The sequence below is a fragment of the Anas platyrhynchos genome, chromosome 19, assembly GCF_047663525.1.
Source record: "Anas platyrhynchos isolate ZD024472 breed Pekin duck chromosome 19, IASCAAS_PekinDuck_T2T, whole genome shotgun sequence".
Classification (NCBI taxonomy): Eukaryota; Metazoa; Chordata; class Aves; order Anseriformes; family Anatidae; genus Anas; species Anas platyrhynchos.
Genome location: NC_092605.1, coordinates 6,445,755 through 6,467,200, shown reverse-complemented (window position 1 = coordinate 6,467,200; position 21,446 = coordinate 6,445,755). Strand labels below are relative to the sequence as shown.

The 21,446-nt window shown below is 44.7% G+C and overlaps 1 protein-coding gene across 14 annotated transcripts in view; it reads right to left on the bottom strand.

The window, feature by feature from the left end:
- The window catches only part of RHBDL3 (rhomboid like 3), a 65,089-nt gene that overhangs the window by 13,296 nt on the left and 30,347 nt on the right, over positions 1–21,446 (bottom strand). For 7 of the 14 annotated variants that reach the window (XM_072025576.1, XM_027471644.3, XM_027471643.3 and 4 more), the window contains 3 exons: positions 13,516–13,674; positions 2,971–3,195; positions 2,116–2,264 (listed from right to left, as the gene is read on the bottom strand). In XM_072025576.1, coding sequence (XP_071881677.1) covers positions 2,116–2,264; positions 2,971–3,195; positions 13,516–13,674 — 533 coding nt within the window. Of the gene's footprint in view, positions 1–2,115; positions 2,265–2,970; positions 3,196–13,515; positions 13,675–13,761; positions 13,850–20,194; positions 20,321–21,446 lie in introns of those variants that run through there. The other 7 variants (XM_072025582.1, XM_021267327.4, XM_072025583.1 and 4 more) reach the window with 6 other exon arrangements.

Here is a 21,446-nt window from a genome sequence, read left to right as displayed (position 1 = left end):
CACAGTCCATGCATTTTTGGAATCTTTCTAGAGGCACAGCCACCCAAGCCTTAGCAACTGCTGCCTTCTTGGGCACCTTCTGACTGTCACTAGTTCTTCAAAAAAGCAGACCAAGTGCACTAAATTAAGCAGCAGTCCACATTACCATCTTAAAGTCTCAGCTGGGAACAGAACAGCAATAAATCCCATGACACTGTGTTAGCCTCTCATTTGAAAACAAGAGGAGAATGATGGGCTTCCACTACAAACATTATTACCCTTCTAAGATTTATCTGTCCTCCTGATATGAAAGGAGCTTAAACATATGAGTTAGCAATAAGTGAACATTTAGCTTAACTCTAGCTACTGCAAATAAGTCACGGGGTTTATTGTTCCAGCAGGACTTTCCATTGCTTTGAGGGCTATGTAGCTAAAGAATTTGGAATTCGTCACAAAAACAATGAGACTTCTGTGCACCACCTTCACCATTGTTCATCACAAAGCTGGCCACAGATGTGAAATAAACCTGTTATTTTTTAGACAATAAATGTGGAGAACGCCAGAGTACTGCCTGCTACAGATAAGGGTGACCTTATGCTGGTTAGGAAAGGAAGCCCAAGTGACACAGGAAGACATTTAAGAGCTGAAAAATTGGCATTGTGCAGGTGCTTCTCTTCAAAGGAATTCCAGAGCAATCTGTGGTTACAGAAGTGATACAGTCGAACAAAAACAAAAACAGAAGAAAAAACTCAGATACAAATTAGTTTGCATTAGTTAAAATTAAGCAGTCCTTCTTTTTACAAGCCCAGTTTCCCCAACATTCTCAGCGATGGATCTTTCTAATTCTCATTACATAACCAGCCTCACATCTAAGCCCAACAGCCTCCTCTTGTAGATTGACACCTCTATACACAGGACTTTTTCTGAGGGATTTAGCATGCAGAGTACAGATGCCACCACATTTAAAAGTTTCCTCCAGAATTTTTTTTCTACTCTCCCCTTGGGTCAAGTCCATTCTGTCCCAACTATGATTTTTATTTAGAGATCTGAGGCACATCTTGCACTCAAGGGCAATTACACACTGAGGCTGTTATTCCATGGCAGAGAAGAGGCATCAGCTTCCCAGTGGAAAAAGGAAAAGATCCTCTTGATCTTTCTGGCCTTTTAAAGGAGAACATTGACTGATGGGAATATAAGCTTTCTGTTTAAGAATAAAGGATCTTTATCCAGTTTCAGACTATAAACCACTGCTAAAAATCTTGTTGCTCTGATTCTTCACTGACAGAATTAAAGAAAATTGCAATTATCTGCCAGGAATGTGTGAAGATAATGATCTGAGAAAGCTCACAGAGGGGGTAGAGTGTTTCGTACAGAGATGAACTTTCCTGTGACACTCACTCATCACCATGGCATCACAAACATCACATAATTAAGTCTCTTTGAATCTTGGGAGGACTAGCACAGTCCAGAAACACAGAATTAGAATCGCCATGCCTTGGATTCTCTTCACAAGTCTGCTACATACCTCCCATGGAATGAAGGACAATTCGTTTTACTCTGCATCTTATTTTTTGCGTTAGATGAACCATTCTCTGCCCATCTGGTCATTTGAGACTGTCAGCTCTTCAGGAACACTGGTGTTTGTACAGTGTGTACAAAACAGGAGGTCAGTCTTGACTCAGGCTTCTAAGCATTACCTCAGTCCCTACAGAAGGGACAACATCACTAAGTGGTGGTATAACATAGGCACAGGGAGTTTAATTGACTTTTCCAACCTCAACTAGGAAGTCTAGCAAAAATACAACATGTAGTTCTTAAATACCAGTTCAGCATCTTTGCAGACTCGTTACACCAGTTGTACTCCTCCTCTAGAGGGACACTGCACTTCAGTCTGGTGAGTTTTAGGGAGAAGAGCAGCATCTCTTAAGATCTTTACATTGCCTCCTAACTTCAGACAGCTGTGAAGGTTTGCTTCTCATCGCCCAACACTCAGCTACAGATTATATGACAAATTTAGAATTATTGTGTTTGGGGCTTTTAAAAATTGATTTATGAGCTGATTCAGTTGCTTCCTCCTCCTGCCTCTCCCTAGGGAACCTGAGCTGTGGGGAATCTCTCCAGTTTGCAAGTACTCACCCTGCATGCATGAATATGTAGGTTAGGTACCTCCAAGCCTGAGCACGGAGCTGAGGATGGTAAAGTAGTGCGTTCTTCAGGTATAAGGGATGGGTGACTTGCAGCACAAATCTGTCTAATACCACTCCGTTGTAAAGGAAAAAGGCAACCTAGAAGAGCAGGGAGATTCCTTGGTTAGCAAATGTCTTCTCTAACTGAAAAACACCTTGCAACTCAAAATCATGAATGGGAAGCCAACTGTAAAACAATTTTTCTCCCATGCGACAGCCATTCACTGTGAAAGTTCCCTATTATGTGGAACGTGCAACACATTGGCATAACCCTGTATGTATGTGGCTTTCTGGAACAAGCCAGCCACTGAGTCAGAGGAACTCAGCACCCTACGGATCAGTGCCACAGGATATCCTTCTCCTTGCTTATTCCAGTGCATCACTTAGCAATTGTACAAAGGCCTTATTGGAGAAATAAATAAGGTGAGGATATTTAATCTAGTTTCCATTCCCTCCTTTTTCTCTCTATTCAAAGAACATAGAAATTTCATTTCTATTTCCATTATTTGAATTACCCCTAAAACTATTCTGGTTTTTGCTCTTCAAAAAAACTTTGCTTTGGTTTCCCAGACTCTGTGGTTTCATACACAAATTGCTTCAATGACTAATCACCACACACAGAGATAGATAGGACCACAGTCTCCATTTATACACACCCACACAGGCAAGCCAAGATGTTCATATCAGCTTCACACTCATCCTTGTCTGGGTCCAAACTAGTCCCACGCTAGTCTTTGGTCATGTCCCAGCAAAAGCCTGGGCAGCATGGGGTGAGTTTCCAGAGACAGGGCATTAAGGTACTTGCCTCTACAATAGTGATGGTAATCATGAACCAGGGTGGAGGGCAGCAGGTATAGCTGTCATAGTACCACTTGCGGTCTATCTCTCGTGGCAGGGTCTCATATGCAACGTGCCGGATCAGCCTCTGTGATAGGCTCAGCCCTGTTTCCTCCAGCAGTGCCTTACTGCACAGCCTCCTGTTCCCCTGAAGGATGGCTTGGCGGAAACTATTCGACCTTTTGTTGCTCATCTGGGTAAAAAGAAAAGGAGGAAACCGTGAGGACAAAGCAAGGCCAGGCAGGGCCTGACAGTTGTCAGGGGAGATTAGTACCAATTTGGCAGCACCAGACCCATGCAGTCAGGAGAACCACCACCAGGCTGGAGCTGTAGGAACCAAGTCTCAGCCTGATCACAAGGTCACCTGCATGGGGTGCAAGAAAAAACAGCACCAGGATTTTCTATTATGGTGCCAATAAATGAGGTCAGGGCAGAACACCGGCAAGGTAGAGCAGAGGCTGTACCCAGCTGAACTCTGGCCCATTTGCCAGCCTCCACCCACGGATGCACTGTGTCCTCCTTCCCTTCACCTTCCCTGCTCTATTGCACTTCCCTGCACCTGCCATCTCTAGGGGCAGGGAATTTCTTGAATGCAGAAGCAGGTACATTCACAGCAGCTAACCCTTATGTTCTGATCCTTGTTGACAGGATTTAGCTCTGGGAAAGGAAAATGACTCCCTTGTGTAAAACAAAAACAATGACAAGCAATACCAACAAAACACAGACTAAACTGGTATACAGGCTGTCTAGCTGCTGTAAACTTGCGAAAGGAGAGGATTTAATTTTATTTTTTTTAAAGTTATCCTCAGAGGGAGCAGATTTTGAGACAGTGCTGACTTGTATACACATTATCATCAGACGTGCACAGAATTAGCTATCTATCTTTTGAGCATACACTTCCCAATTTGGATGCATAATTAAAGCAATTGCATTTGCAAATTACGCAGATAGAATTTTATGCCTAGCCTGCTTGGAAGGAAAAAAAAAAAAATCTGGTCTGAGAGTGCTTGCTCCAAGATTTGGTTAATTGCTAATTAGCCCTGATGTCAAACAAACCTACTGCATTAGAGTCACTGTACTGGCTGAATCTTTTGTAGAGAAAGCTTAAAAAGATAAAATACCTACCTGTGCATTAAAAACATTGTAAGGGGACCTTTTACAGGAAAAGGCAGCAAAGCTTGGTTCCCCTTCCTAGAGAATTGCTACCTGATCTCAGAAACTACCAGCATCTTCAGCCTCCCGGAACCAAATGAGAGACAATGTTCAACAGCATTGACTTCCAGTTGTCATGGATCACACTGGTTTTGGCTAATATCTCAACGACAGCAAAGTCCAGAGCTTCGACTCTCAGTGCCCATGCAGCTGAGTAATTGTTTCAAGCTGGACCAAGCTGCTTAAAACACAGTAATCACTGCAGGGAGCCAGGTCCTCTTAATCACTGGAGGAAGATGAGGAGGCCACCCGAGGTGATGGTTCACTGGCCTTGCAAGCTCTGCACACAGGCACTGTGACCCATTCTCCCAGCAGCTGCCCATCCCTACTTAGCCTTCTGTTTGCAGCCCGTCTGTCCTTCCCTCCAATACAGAAATTCACTGAGAAACATCTATCAGGTGAAAGGCTTTTCTTAGCTTTTGTGGGTGATCAACATCCCTCTGTTTCATCAATCACCTTTAGTCATCTAATGACCTTGCACTGGCTCAAGTTCGCTGCCTGTCAGAGACACACCATGGATGCTCCCTTGCAGAGTTTATTCTGTTCTCTCTGGCTTCACTCCTCTTGTGGATGAGATTAAATTGAGATTGAAGCTACGTTTGCCTACTACAGATGCAAATACCTGACAGTCACCTGAAGCTGCTGTAACATCTATTCTAATTACAGCAATAGATATGATTTGCCTGCCTACTACAAAGCGATCAGCACCTTTTCCTGCTACAGCACTTCAGTGGAAGACCATAGTTTCCTGATCAAATCAAAGAAAATGATCATTGCAGTTCAGCATCAAAGCTTGCTGACTATTCTCAGCAGAGGATCACCTCCTTGCTGCAGACACTGGTAAAAGAGACGAGAGGGAATTCCCAGAGGCTGCCAACATTTGTATCCATGCTAAGATTGTAACAAATTTCCTTGCATTTATTCAGCGGAGAATCCCAACTCAAGCACCACTGAATCTCACTGTTATTGCTAAGCATGGCAAAAGGAAACTGCTCAGTTCAATTGCCTGAATTTAGCGTATCAACATCAGTTCAGTGTCCTGCTCTGTTTTACTGCTAATGCTGCCCAGAGAACTCAAACAACAGTCAGATCAGTGCAAATTCATCAGGATGATGTTTCTGAAGGCATTCCTCAATGTAATAATCAAGCACAAGAGAAATGTCTCCTTGCTATTGATAAAAGTGGAATACTGTAGGATCCCTGTGGAAGTCACATCTCAGATGAATGAAGCTTGTGGCTCTTCTGAGGTGGTGAGAAGCTGGACCTCCCAGCACTAAGTGGGAGTCGAGCCCAAGGTCATACAATAGAGTTAGTGGAAGAATCCAGGTTGCTGGAATTCTCTGATCACTAGGTTGCACTGACCTCAGGACCTTCTGTCCAGCAGAGAGCCCTGGCTTCCTCCTCCAAAACAGGAAAATAAAACAGGACCTCTCACATGTCACAAAGAAGATAAAAGGGAAGCTCATGACAATGATTTCCTCCAACGAATGATGACAGACAGTTGTACCTTTGTTCTCTCAACTACCTGTTCTCACACTCCATTATTTTTACAAGGTGTTCCATATTGGTTGTTTCTGGTCACATCTGGATGATAAAATGCCAAGAGTTATTTAAACCAGTAGTGATGGAAAAGCAGTAAATGTTGATATTACAAGAGCAAGAGAAACCCTTGAGCAAAATGCTGACAGCTCTCTGGGTAGCAAATGTGACTGCTGGAGAAAGCCCTTGCCTCAGACACAAACAACAAGGTTATTTCTATACACTGTGAGGCACTCTTAGCAAAGAGGCAATGAGAAAACTGCCTGCAAATGAAACGGAGCAGGTCTTGAACTGTTGCAGTCCTGCAGAGGATACAGCACCAGGTATTCTTCCCAGATTGCAACACACCACACTCCTTGGAGGGAACAAGACTGGCAAGGAACAGGCAACTCCCTGAATCTACCCACAGCAGGTGCTGTGTCAGTAGGAGCCAGGTTTCAATTTACCTAGAAAATTAAAAGCCTTTTGGTACCCATAATTACAACTCTAACTGTTCACAGCCCTTAAGAGCGCTAGCTAAACCTCCTGCCACCTCAGGCAAAAACATAAAAAAAAAAATATTTGTCAAGTCTCCTTTTGAGCAGAGGATATTGAAAGAAGGCCCAAGTTCCCTCTAAATGCCATAGCCTTGGCATGGTTTTACACCCAAGTAAGGCAGGGACACACAGAGCGTCAGGAACACACTTCACATGCCCAAAAGCTCCCACAACCCATTAAAATACAGATGACTGGATGTACTCAGCACCCGTTAAAATTAGGCCTTTCAGTAAGAAGACATCCTGCTGGTCCCCACCTGCACTCATTGCCCACCATGCCAACAAGCTCTGAAGAGGCAGCACAGCTGACTGCCAGGACTCAAGCAAACACCGCAGTCCTGGGCCTACTCACATAACCTCACAGGCCTTAGGATCATGGTTTTTATCTCAAGCTAGGAGGTGAAGTGAAACCAAGGCACAAGGAAAGACAGAGGATTAAGTCACTACTGCTGCTCTCACCAACCCCTGATAAGAAGCCTATTTTGTTCCTCAGACTGACTTTGGAATACTCAAATCTTTCCAAAGAGAAAGTCTCCCATATGGTCACAATTTGCTGACTTGATTTAGGAATTACATAATATTGGTATTTATGAGCCAAGTATTTAATCATCAGCTGAAGGAACACTAGACCCATTGTCGGCCTGCATGTTATTACAGCTCCAGAAGCCCTGGGCAGCCCGCCCCACTTCTCTTCATGCAATTGATCTGGGATTTCTTTAATGAGCATGATATTAAAGCTACGGGCAGATGAGTACAGAAAATAGTATATGGGGAATCAGGGGAGAGGAAACAACATGTTCCCTTAGTCCTTCATGCCTGCAAATAGTTATTATGCAGAGAGAAATTTCCCTTGCAAAACAGCCAGGCTGACATGACCTGTAACCATTTGCTGCCATCACTGCCCTTCGGTATTAACACACCAAAACAAAAGCAGGCTTAGTGCTACAGCTCTGCTCAAAGGGTGCGTTTGATGCATCGGATGGGAAGGACAGTTTTTGCCCACTTAGGTAGGAATCTGTTTTCTATATTGAAAATGACAAAATTTAGGATGAGTCCTTGCAGCCTAGTATGGGACAGTGTAAAACTTCAGTGGATTACAAAGCCATGTTTTTGTTCAGGACACGTCAATCTAGAATTAATCTCAGATTGCCTACAATTTACAGTGGAACCTGGCTTTTCCTACTAGCAGACGAACTTCTCCAGGTTTCTTGGCTATCTATATTACTGCTGCTGCCCTTCACAAGGGTACAAAAAAAGACAGCCAAGTCAGGTAGCATTTCCCCATGTCCAGTTACATGGCTTGTGTGGGGCACAGTGCTCTCTTTATGGTTTTTATTCAGACTCATGCAGGAAGTTCAGAAAAATGTGGACTTCCACCCACTAGGTATTGGCACCTCTGAGGTTGGTCTGCAGCTATTATTAAACACATACAACGACAAGCAATGCATTCGGCTCTCCAGCTCTGATCCTCCAAGAGACAGAGCACTAAATCAGAAGTTAGCACATGCTTTTTTAAAAGCTTCTGTCAGCTCTAGTTTTATAACCCACTTTACTTACAAATGCAGCTTTTCCAATCAATTTTGCTTTCAAGATTCACATTTATTTCCTTCCCTCAATATGCACTTCTACAAAATGCTAATGTGGGTAAAGACTGCTTTGCCCAAAACACATAGCTCAGCATTAAGTTCATCTGTCACAGATGTTCACATCCTCTGCACCAACCTGGTAGTATTTTCCTTTCCCAAACAGTATGGATACAAAAGGAAATATCCTGATTAGCTTTGACCAAGCAGTGGTTTCTTCTGGGGATTCAAGAAAAGTGCAGGAGAAAACAAATAAATTATCGCTGTCATTGCAGGAGTCTTCCCTGCTCAAGGCCTTGTCTGGACTCTTATTAAATGTCCCAGGCTTCCAGCACCTCCATTAGAAAAGGTAAACCACAGTACAAGGGCACTTACAAGACAAGTCAAACTTACTGTTTCAAATAACTTTGTGTCAAAATGCAGCAGACTTTGAAACCTCAAAACCCCAGCACATGTTCATTTTCCTTCAGTACTGGGAAGGATTCTCCATCTGAAGTGAATCCAGACTTTATTTTCTGAAGCAGCTTTCTTTTAAAATACCTTTATAATATTTCCCATTCACTTATGCATTTTAGATACATACACAATTAAAATGACCATTGAAGTTGACATCATGCTTCTCAAGTTTCAACTGTATGTGATTGGAAACAGCTGAGGAACCATGGTTAAGGATGGAAATTTCTATGCTAAGTTCCACTTTATTTGGCATAATGATTGGCCCAACTAGTTCACTTGGAAGAAAATGCTCTCTTCTGCTGGTATACGCAGCCAGTATCTAATGGAGTCAGATCAATGTACAAGCTGAACACTCTTCAAAAGAAGTTCTTGCATGCCGGTTACTCAGTTTCAAGATACCCACCTGACCCCCTGGTGGCTTTTTTCCCCCCTCAGGAGATGCAAGAAGCTCTTGGAGTATTAAAAACGATACACGACTCATTTTCTCCAAAATGGAAAGGAAAACAACACAAAAGCAGTGAAGAACACCTGTCAGGAGGATATCCAGTTCCTGGAAGTGCTCCCTGGAGTAAGAACTTTCACCCCAGTGAGGGCTTTAATATGTTGAGGAGGTAGGGGATGGATAAGGACACAATCAGATAACCACTCATTTGCACAACCATCCATCTCTTGAGAAGAAGCATTTCTTACTCAGCATAATATTAGAACAAATACTGAAGTAAGAGATTTTCAAACCTTTTTAAAAATTAAATATTTATTATATCTCTGAACTAAGGCCAGGATGAGAGCTCAGGAATCCTGGAGTTTCAGCCAAGACAGTGAATCAAGGACAGAGGAAGCACTAAAATGGATGTCCCATTGGAAGCTGAAGGAAAGCCCAAGGTCAGCGATGGGAGTCATCTTAATGGTTGGCAGGGTACATGCCCTGGTTCAGTGGTGCAGCTAGTACAAAACAAAAAGAGGAAGAGATAGAGCTATGAAATCTGTAGCTTTTCCTGCAACAAACCTTTCCAGATTAGCAGCAGGAAGAACAAAACTACATGCATCAGACAAGGCCACTAGAACTGAAGTCCAGGGTTATTCTGCAGCAGCCTTTTAATCTTAAAACACTCAACTCGAAACTTATTTTGAGATTAAGTCTCCCTTTGAGCATTCAGCTCAGCAGGATATAGCACAAGGCAACCTTCCACCAACAGCTTATGTTCCAGCCTCTTCCATGAAGTAAGAACCTATTGCAAAGTTATCCTCCTCTCACAGCCAATAGACCTGTGTATCCATCACTTGTAGCAAAGGCTGCAGAGTTCTTAGCCTGCATCTGCAATTTTATTTCTTCTCTCGAAGTGACAGGATTTGCAGTCTGGCAGCATACTCCAAGCAAACCAGAGAGAAAAATCATAAAAACGAAAGGAAATCTTCCTCTGGAGGGTAAAGATGCTGGCACCAGCAAAGTTGGGATTAGGGTGACCTGATTATTGTTACGCAGTGTTTAAAATGCCTCACAGAAAATGACAAAGAGTTAGCCTGTCCCTGAAAACCAACAAGGCCAGGGAAAGCAAAGCAGGTGCTAACCCTTCATCAGGAAAACAAAGGACATGGGTTTAATTAGCTAATATATTTTGCTCACCATCACAATATGACATCAACTTCAAGTTACTGCAAAGCTACAGCTAAACATTTCTGCTGGAAGCAGTAGTGTTTTTGCTTTTCCCAAGGTATGCAATGAACTCTGTCTCAGAGATTCACAGTGCGTCTGCTGCAGAGCCAGAAACAAAACTTAGGTCCACCTGACTTCCAGTCCTGTCCTTTAAACATGAAATCCAAACCAGGGATAGTGGGACCTACAGTATGCACTAGGGCACCTCCCAGGGTAGTGCCAGTGTTGAAGCAATGGGGCAAACACACTCCCTTCCCCTAGAATTCTCCTGTCCCATGCTGGCAGGTCCAATCTGGACCACATTAAATAAATCTACATCAGCTTTTACAACATACTTGGTTCAAGAGAACTAGGCTGTTTTGTGGAGTTGCACTGGCAGCGAGATCCATTGGGCTGCAAAACAGATTTTGCTTTAGTCTCCATATAAGCTGTGATTTACTTTTCTAGTAAGTCTGCTTTATTAAACACTAGGTTTTATAGAAGTTTTCCTTTTCCAGAGCAAGGCTAAGAGTTATGTACTTTATTTTCACAAGAACAAAACACAAGCTACCACTGCAGCCTGAATCACCTCCACTTTGCCCCTCTGTGAATCAACAGTATTGCTTTGTGAAGTTTATGGCCTGTACTATCTCTTGGAAATAATCACATCACAGAGTTACAATGGCTTCTGAAGTCACTAACAGCATCTCTCAGCATTGGACTCTCTAGCAAGTATCCAAGCACTTGCAGAATAAGCAGCACCTCATTCTATCACACATCCAGGGAACGCAGCAAAGATCACGGGTTTTGAAAGGCTGAAAAAAGGAAGGACCCTCCCAACTCAATTTTTATCAAAATGAACACACCTTATAGAAAAAACAGAGAGGATTATTGTATCCCAGGAACTGACCAGGGAAGAACATTTGAGTTCCCTTGAGGACCATTGGTTAAACCCTACTTTCTGCTGTGGGGATAACCACTTTGACTTTGAAGCTTTGTAAGACAGTGTTGCAGGTAGCTTATCAGCTCTTTTCATCACCAAGCTTGGGAAGAAACCATGAGGGCTGCTTGTGAACCACCCCAGTAGGAACGCCACTACTTTCACACATCTGCTTTGACAACTGCACCTAAAAACATCTCAGATACTCAGCCCCCTTCGTCCCCTCAAAGCCCCTCTGGTGGCCAGAGTTTCATTGGTGCCATTTTGCCTCTTGCTCAAATTTTTAGTACCTTGGATGTGGTTGAGAGGCCATGAGGGATCCACTGATCAGCAGTGCTTGATCATGTGAGGGTATCTGTTCACGGATGTTGATGAAGAACTAAAAAGCAGACATACAGAGCCAGCCTTGTAAAGACTCTGTGGATCTAGAAAAGGGTCAAGCTTTCCTGGTCCCCAGATCCAGCACCATCATTTCTGAGAGCATATTGATTCTTTCTAAACTACCAAAACAGACAAATTAAACTCAGCAAAAAGCAGAGATGGATGATGATCATCAAGCACAAAGCACATGCTTAATACTGCCCCGCATAACTGCTTGTTCCAAGATTGACACCTGTAAAGTGAATCAGAGGTGTTTCACCAACTTCAGAGTTCCAATTGTGTGCCAACTGTGGTGTTTCTTTTCATCAGGAAGTTCACATGGAAGGTTTGGGAGCAGGAAACTAGCAAGGGAAAAAGGTGCCCTAAAAATTTTGGATGTTGGAAATCAATAGCAACTGGAGGAAGAGAGAGAAAGATGCCACTTGTAAGTAATTTAAGTGTTCTGGCATTTGCATTAGCTATCGATTAGCAAGGGCGAAAAATGCAGATAAGGAGGATAGAAGGGCTGATGATAGAAAATCAATGACTTCTTTACAGGAGTCATTCAACAGCAATGAAGGCAATTCGCCATTCTGCAGAAATCACTTCAGGCAGGTGCAGACCGCTACCAACTCCCATTTCCCAAAGGAGGAGGAGGCCGTCCATGCCTTTCACCTCCCACCTGTCTCATTAGCTTGCTCTGCTCTCAAGCTCAGTAAAGCAAGGAGAGAGAAAAAGCCCTGTTCTCTTCCTGAGCCTGCTGCCAACGCTCTGGCTGGCCTTGGGCCATCATTTCTGTAAAGTAAGTCAGAAGATACCTCTTCCCGCTACCTAAGTGTTGTGCTGTTCGATTAGTTAATGCTTACATGGTTCTTTGAACATACCAAACCGTAGAACAAGCAGCTGTTACTATAAATACACTGCTGATCACAGAGTACTATTGACCACTCTGTTTATTAAGGTAGAACTGAAAGAAACCTCACACTCACTGTGAGGTACTTAATAGTTCTTCATTTATTTTACATGCAGAGGGCTAATAATACTGCTCAATTAGGTCCAGCAGATCTATTTTATATCATTGTATCCGTGTAATTTCATCTTCACACTGACCACTGCTAGACTGAGGCTGTAACCCGGATCCTTGACAGCTGTGCCCTGTTACAATGCTTTTCTGATTATATGCCTTGTCTCACATTTAGAATACGCTTTTTTTCTAAACCTAGAGGACGATGCACGAGTGAATATGACAAAGCACAGAATCACAGAATGTTAGGGATTGGAAGGGACCTTGAAAGATCATCTAGTCCAATCCCCCAAAATGAGGGATCAAATCCCCATGTTGACTGCAGGTACACGGTTACAAATTATTACAAATTAAACAGATTATATGTTGCATCAAGAACCAACTTTCCAGCAAAACCTGAAGAACGTCACTGTCATTCTCTGCTCATAACCTTTGACACCCAGGTTTCTCTTCCTGCTGCAATAAGTCTGCTGCGACTCAGATGGGGAATGACAGAGCAAGAACAGGACAAAGTGCCTGGAACAGCTACTGCCTAAGAGACCTGTTTTGCAATAAATAAATAAATAAAAGATTTTTAGGCCATCTTGGGTATCTAATAGCACACGTCTACATCTGTGCTGGCTGGCCAAACTGCCTTGATGAAAAACAGAGAGATCCCTTCACTAACTGACACATCAGTAGAGATAAAGAGGTATCCAGATCACGACTCATGCAGTCTGAGACATCTTACCTGGGTTATAACAAACATGACCCAGAAACACTATCTCCCTCCTGCTATAGATGTCTCCAGCAGTGCAATATGACTCTACCCAGCAAGTCAACAAACATTCATCTATATGCTTTTTCTGGAAGTGGTGAAATCCTTCAATACAACAGGAGACCCCCAGACTGACAGACCTCTGCTTGTGAACAGATGGCTCCTTATTAAAGCTACCAACTGATATCAAGAGGAAGAGCCTCTAAACTATCAGCAACCACTGCTTAATGCTCTTCTTACAACAATTCCCACAGGTTCTTCCCATGCAACCATGTCTCCCTGGAAAAAATCATCAGCAACTTGACTCTTTGCTTAAGAGTTCAGCCACCACTGAATGCTTCAGCAAGCCCATGCAGTGTGATGTAGGGAGACAGCAAACAGTGATGTTGAGGGAGGAAGGGAGGATGTCCCTCTCTAGACAGCATTTTAAGCAGAGCTAAGGACTGACAGGCCCTGCCAGTCGGAGCACTCACCAGGTTGACGAAGTCCTGGTAGCAGATCCTTCCCTCTGAGTTGCTGTCTGCCAGGGCCAGGAGGACCTCTAGCTTGTGGGGGTCCAGCTCTGAGCCGTGTCTCTGGAGAAGGGAACGAAACTTCTCGGTGCTGATGTAGCCAGTGTTGTCAGGATCAAACTGGAACAGGAGGGGAAAGTGCCAGAATTAGCCATTCCATGTTATCTACAACTCTGGCCTCCTACGCTTTCATTGTCTGATGCATACCTGCAGGGATCCAGGGGGCTGCTCTAGATTTTGGTGACCTCCAGCTTCTTTTCACAGGGAACTACAAACCCTGCTTTTTTTCCCCCACCTGCAGAGATGGATGAATCCAGGCATCATCATCCCACCTCCATCCAAGCTTCAGCTAAGTCAGCTCCCTTCACCTTCTCTAACGATACCATCTGTATCCTTCCCTTCACCTTCTGTAATTATATTCTCCATATCATCGTTTCTCCTGGCTATTTTTTATATCCCTCTCTATCTGACTATCAAGCAGATTGGAGACACAGTCTGTGAGACAAAGCATACTGAAACCAGTTTTACACCTGTATTTCCCAATACAATTGCAACACAGGAATGTCATCCCTCCTTGAGCCCCTTCTGCTCAGTTCTCCTGATAGTCAGCCTTCCAAATCGCCTCTATAGGTGCCTTCAAAGTGCAAGTGCTTTCACTGCTGAAAAGCTCTTTAGAGGTGGATTGGAAAACGTCTTTGGAGATAGCATTAAGTGAAACTGAAAATGGCAAAGCAGCCACATGCCTATTTCAGAATGTAAATCCAACTCAATAGAAGGAAAGTCCCAGGTGAGATTTGGAGGGAAATGACCAAAACTGTTGCTGTTTTCCATCGCTCTGAACGGTTCATCTCCTAAAAATGTCACTGAACAAAAAGAGACAGCTTCACGTGGTTGTTCAAACTTCCAACTGCTTCAGCCTCTGACTGACACTGAGCTCCCCAGGGCACTCTGCTGGCAGCCCTCGCACGCAGGCGGGCACACCCCCAGCCCCAGCAAAGCCAGCGCTGGCACCACGCCAAGCATGTTTCTTTTGTGCTTTGAAAGCCAGCGGACACAGGCAGCCAGACCATCCTGCGCTAGTTGGGGCACAGCCCCATCTCTGCCAGAATTCTGTTGCTGGGAGATTTGCCTTTGATTTCCCAAACTTGGCTCTAAGCTCCCTGGTGCTCACTGGCCTCCTTTTGTAGATAATGATATCAAGTTGTTGGCTGGAGTGAATGGCTGTCAGGGGGCAGGGTGGTCAGGGAGTCTTTTCATGAAAACATTTGGGACATAAAAGGCCTTGGCAGAGCCAAAAAGGTCCTGACAATCCTCTCACTCTTTCCTAACAGAAAAAAAGCTGAACAGGCGCCGGGCCTTCGATCAGACGCAGCAGAGTAAAGGCTGCCTTGGCAAGGGAGCGGGTGAGAAGAGGGATGTGGCAGAGGATGCCGCCTGCCAACAGGGCTGGCACTGCTCAGCTGTAAGCAGAGCTGCTACAACACAGAGCGGCTTCAGGCACGGCAGCTTGTTTAGAGGATGCATTGCCGCGTGCAAGGACCTGGCTCCAGCTCCTTCTGGCCTGAGTTGAGTACATTTCTCCCACTGCTCCTGGGGACTCTGTTATCACTGGCTGCTTTGCTGAGGAAGAGCTGCCTAACCTGAGCAGGGGAGATCGCTGTCCCATGCTGGAGCAGGGCTGGCGTACTATTTTGTCAAAGCAGCAGCTTCTTCATGTAGAAGCTGCTGGGAAAAGTGGATTACACAGAACAACACAAACCAAGACAGAGCTGGGTGCTCACCCCCACCACCTGCCAAAGGTTGCTCTGTCCTTGTGAGGTGGCCTGGATGTACCCTTCCTGACAGCTGGCACCTCGAGCCAAAGGTGGATTTCATCAGCTGTTTACTGTTAAACAAGGGCTTAATATTAATCCCTGAACAAGTTCAGCTCCCCCTACTCCAGTCACCCTGCTCTAATGCTTTAACAAACTGAATCCTAAAACCAACCCAAAAGATAGGGGTTCTCCAAAAGGCTCAGCTCTGGTGCTTTTGGGCTCTTGCTGGGATGCCCAAGAAATCTGAATTTTGCAGTGCCCAGTCCCAGAGCACAGATACCCAGGAAATAAAGTATTACTAGCATAATACCTGAGGTGACCTTTCTCAAGGGGAATTTGCAGAAGCAGAGAGATGAGTCATTCAATGAATGGATCTAACACCTGCAATCCCACAGACACTGCTGTGTTCATCCTCATTTCCTGAAAACATTTGACCCAACCAACACCTTACTTAACTGTACCACTTCAAGTATGTCTGGACATTTAAGATGTCAGAATTTATCTTATCTAGAGCAAAACCATTTGCTCCTTGAAGGCTTGAATGCCTCCCAGTTTGAGGGCCAGGGTCAGCAACTGAAGCACAGGAATCTCCCCCCATGCTGTGTGCCCACTGTTTGACTTTGTAGAAAGACCAACCACCACAGCAGTGGGCAACGTCGATGATCCTTCAAAGGCCAGAAGAGATACAAGAGCCAAAGCCTGCAGGCTCCCCAAGTACAAAAACGCTACTCAGATCATGAACCACTTTTCCCAGACTTTGTTCTGTTTTAAAGCATTCCAAAAAGAAATATTTTGTAACCAAGAACAGGGATTACACAAGCACTGCAGAACTTCAAACCAGCCCACGAGGACACAATAATGACTCCAGACTCCCTAGCACTGGAGCAGGTAGGATCCTGCTACTCAGGCCGGTACTGTCCGCATCTGTTGCTGGATGCTGGCTTTCCAGACAGACAGCTGAAGCCTGTTCAGCACCCACAAACAAGACAGCTCTGAGGATGCTTCTTTTACACCACTAGGCACGAGCATTCCCCCTCCAGGGCACTGTCTTCCTGCTTTTCCCACCAAAGCAGCATTAGAAGGTAGCTGGTATTTTCAGTACCATCAGTGTATTCGGCAGCCCAATTTCCTCTGCCACGTTACCATGTATAATTTTCTTTTAGGCACTATGACATTGATTCCAGTTAGAAATAAGTTTGAATTGGAACTGTGGGTCTGAACAGCATGAAAGAGCAATAGGTGAACAATAAACAACTGGCATCTGAACCAAAAATGCCTGCCTCAGAACAGGACTAGAACACAGTTTCCACGAGCTAGAGCAGAATGTTTTACTGTAAACCCCAGCTGTAAGGGAATTCTCTTATTTATACTTAAACTTATTCAAACAAAATAAAGGAACATTAAACTCATCTGTCACCATGACACCACAGCACCCCAAATCCACCCAACACTTCAATCTGCCTCAATCCCTGCGCCAGTCCTGCAGAAGAAGAGCCTCCATGCACCACAAAAGCAGCCTGTGACGGCACACACAAGACACTTGGGTCCATCAATTATAAAAGCAACTGACCTTCACTAGACGCCTCATATATTTATCCATGACGATCTCAGTAAGGACTGGCTGTCCCACGAGCCCAGGCAAGCACCTCTGTGTCACGGAGAGGCCAGAGCTGACGGGCAGCCAGCAGCAAGCCCCGGGTCCTGCCCCAGAGGAAGCGCTCCCTGGGTTAAATCAGCGTGGAGGCTTCCTTCAGCTTGGTTACTTCGTCCTCTGCCCCTCTCCTTGGGCAGACAAGTGCAACCCAACCAGCGCAGGGATGAGGACGGCTGATTGCCCCCCTGTCCCCAAACAATGGGAAACTAACGGCGATTTCATGCAAGGTTTCCTCTGCATTTCAGTGACAATCACCCTTAACTCCCTTGATCCTCAACCAGGCTCTTAAGCAAAAATGTAAATATGTTAATGACTGCAGCAGCCATCTGACTCAAGATCTTAATTCCCTGGCCCAAAACAAGCTTTTTTCGCCCTTCATCCCCCTTTCTGTTCTATTTCTTCCTTATTTAAGGGCAAATACCCCATAAAGCAAAGACACCACATCAAAACTTCAAGAAAAAATTAAGGAGAGAGGGCTAAAAACTCTGATGGAAATTGGAAATGGGATTGAGAAAAGAAAATGAAAACTCAAATTGTTTCTCCTCTTTAATTAAAGAGGCATCCGCCACGGCTGAGTGAACAAGTAGGGTGGAGGCTGATGCTACAGACAGACAATGGGTATCTTGGGAAAAGGCAGACACTTCACATAGCGCAGCCAGCTGCTCCTCTCCCCCCATGGCAAACAGCCCTCGGGGGCACCAGAGCAGCTGGAGACTCAACAGCTGAACTGGGCACAATACGAGGACCTTTGGCTGGCTTTGGGATTGCGGATCTGCCCCAGGAACAGAGAATTTGCTGCCACCCATGGTTTCCCACATTGTCTTGGCACGAAGCGAATATATCACTCAAACCATAAGTTGTCTTCACGATGGGCAAGGCTCCAAGCAAATTTATCCAATTTGGTTGTTGGCTCTGGGTTGGATCATTCCCTTCCAGCCTGAATCGTTCCATGGTTCAGCGGTGCCTTCGGCTCCTGGGGAGACTACCCTGGCAGTCAGGCCTCCTGGCACTGACCCCAGCTCTGCTCTGGGCTAGGAGGTAGGTTCTGAAAATGAATTGCCCTGAGTTTTAGCTTCTCTTCCTGATATACGGAAGTGACAACTGCTGCTTTATCTCCCACCACAGAAGAGCTGCCAATAGAAGGCCTGCTCCTTGGTCATATTTAGCCCCTTTCCATGGCTGGCACTGGAAAGGGAGAGTCAATTGCTTGCAAAATCTTTTTGTCTCCAAGGGTTTCAGAAACAACTCTCAGCGTTGCTGGCTTTGAACCCAGACTGTTAGATGGCCCAGACTCTGCAATCTAGGGATGTCAGCATGTATTAAATGCTCCCAGACTACCTCCAGCCTCAAGGGCCATGCTGCAGTTAAATCAGAGTGTCCAAGTCAATATGTGGAACTGACAGACTCCAAGTCCAAGCTGTGAAAAAGTATCTACAACAGGCATTGGAAATGTCCTGTTAGATGTCTTACCAGACAGAGCTCATTCTCTGTGTTTTCACAGCCTCTGTGGTCATGCTGGGAGCCTTTTTTTTTTTTTTTTTTTTTAACATGGCAGAAGGATACGTAGCATATGCTGCTTTGATGAGGATTAAAGGAACAACAAGGAAGAAGGTTAAAGTTGGTCTCGTAATACATACAAGGGCAAAAAGCAAGGGTCGTTCTAATAGGATTTTCATCACTGCCTGGTGGCGGTGACCTTCCCAACAACCTGATGATCCTGAGCTCTCTTCTGAAAGTGGGAAGTACACACACAAGGAGGAACCCTTATCCAGAAGAGTGGCAGGTCAGTGAATACCCCTCCACCTCAAAATCCAGCTTCTCACCACTTAGAGTCACCTAATCTGAGTCCCATGAGCATGTTGGCAAAACATTAGTGCTGCCTCCCTGTTAATAATGAATTTACCCAACACCGCCCAGGCAATATATAGTGATTAAAGGCTGTCCAGCTGTATTTTTAACACATGCTAGATTGCTTTGACCTGAGGTGAACTTGAGGGCTGGAAACATCACCCATCTCTCAGGATCCAGATTGCATTTAAGCACAGAGCAAATACCCTAACTCACCAGACAGGGCCCTGAGACAGCACCTGCTCCACAGGAAAACCAGTGCAAGAGAGCACAATATTACCCAGCTCAGCATTTGCTTGGGATGAGAGACGTTTGCAGAGCAGATGGCCCATCACCTAGATTTGGGTAGCTGTTTCACTGCACAGAGCACATGGCAAAGTGGAGATGGCGGGAGCTGGTCTAAGATTCCCTTTTCCTTGAAGACCAGAATAGCCTGCAGGACTCAAGTCCATCAGCCAGCTGGCCCATCTGTAGAGGCATTTCTGCTCTAATTTATTTCTTTTACTGTCTCAAGCACAGAGACAAGTATGGGTCCTAGCGTACTACCATCTGCTGTTACCTTCTGCAAAAGCAATTTTATCTAGGCAGACAATGGAAGCACTCATTTGATATGAACAGGAGAATAAAATGATTCAGGAATGCAATGCTGCTCAGTTGTTTGGCAGATGGAAAAGAAGGCTTTGGGACCAGGTTTGATTCTTGGTATTGCAAAGATTTATGGAGTGAAAATCTCTTGAGAGAGAGATTCTTTTCTCAGTCCAGAAGCCTCTCACAGTGCCCTGACTTCCCCACCTACAAGGCAGGAGCGATGGACCTGTGCCTGCATGACCCAGCACAGTGAGTGCTGTGGAGTACTTACAGAGCATGACTGTAAGGTAAGACACCACCAAAGGGCTATTAGCAAGCCACAAGGCCAAGCAGCACAGGGAGAACATGAACATAACTGGTCTTCTGCCATGGTTTCCCATACAGAAACTAATCAGCCTTTCCAAAACCAAAGTCAATGACAGCTTGGTCAGGGACTCATCAGCTAGACCTCACTGAACTCCTGCCCTTGCCTCCTTGGCTCTGTAGAAGTTTAGATCCCAGATCAAGCCCCCATAGACATAAAACAGGCCAAGCAAAACCTGCGTTCAGAGATCCCAGGAAATTCTGACCCACAGTTTGCTGGGAAGTCTTTCATTCTCAGACAGGTAGCCAAATCCATGTTTCTGCCTCCAAGCGCATTTTTAAATACACCTCTCTCCCCTCTCCTTCCTCCGTCTGTGGGCTTCTTGCTGCAAGTCCTTCCTAAGACACTAAGAGAGAGCCAAGATGCACTCACAGGACCTGTTGAATCAGCTTTCAGTCTTCTGCTGATTCGATGACCCACCGCTCTGAGCAATCCCACTGCCACTCTCCAGATCAGCCTCCTGGCAGAACGCTCGCAGGAATCAGCCTCCAGTCTCAGCTGGGAAATTACACAGTGTTCAAGCCACCCGGAACTAAATTATTCAAAATGTGCCACCGTGCTGGCTTTGAAGCCAAAGCCACACCCCAGAAAGAAGCCAGGGTAAATAGAAGCTCCATTATCAGCAACACTGATGAGGAAGGAGATGCAGCACTGAAAGTGAGGGAGATAATTACATGATTAATGAGACAGCATGGATGGCAGGAGATGCCCTCCATTTTGCCACAAGGCTTAATGCAGAAAGACATGTTTATAGACTGAGCCTTCTCCACTACTGCTTCTTCCTCTTCTATTATTTATGTCAATGCATTAAGACTAATGGAAGAAGCTGAGGCACTCTAGAATTATTATTATTTTTATTTTGTTTTTAAGTGGAAACATGATTTTTAATTTTGTTCCAGCACTAGCCACATGGCACATTTTGCTGGATAGACATCCTCAGCTGTAGCAACAGGCCAGACAAGCAGGGCAGGTTATGGCCCAGTCTTGCAAGTCCTAAATCTTAAATCACCAGCCCAGCTCTGGTGCTGACTCACTGGGCAACCTCAGGCCAAAACTGCATACAGCCAGGTCTCTTTGCGTGCTGGTCACAGTCTGGCATTCTGTTCACTGGAAAGGGGGTGGCAGGAGAAAAAGAGAGACCTTAACACTGGTAGGGATTTGTACGTGTTACTAAAATACCAAGTAGCAGCAATGTATGAAAACTTGAGTGCACTGAAAGCCAGAACTGACTCTGCAACTTCCTGAACTTGTGCCACATTTGAGATGGAAGCTCATCTTGTCCATGAAAATATCACTTAGTGACTGCCATGACCAAATCCAACCTAACAGTTAAAACATTTTCTTAAATCCTTTCACCAAATCTTTTCAGATCTGCTTGTCAGCACTGGCCCAAACATTTTCATACGTGCAAATGCCCAATCTCTTCTCCCTTTTAAATTCCTCTAGCTTTTAGGGCTCAAATTCCAGCCTGATTAAAATAAAACCCACATTTCATTTGGTTGATGTAAAGTATTAAATATCAAAAGTTGAAAGCAACAATACATGTAGTGTCCTGACACTTGATATACTCATTTGTTACCACCACATAATTATTGTTTATGTCTTTCTAGCAGTGTTTTATTGG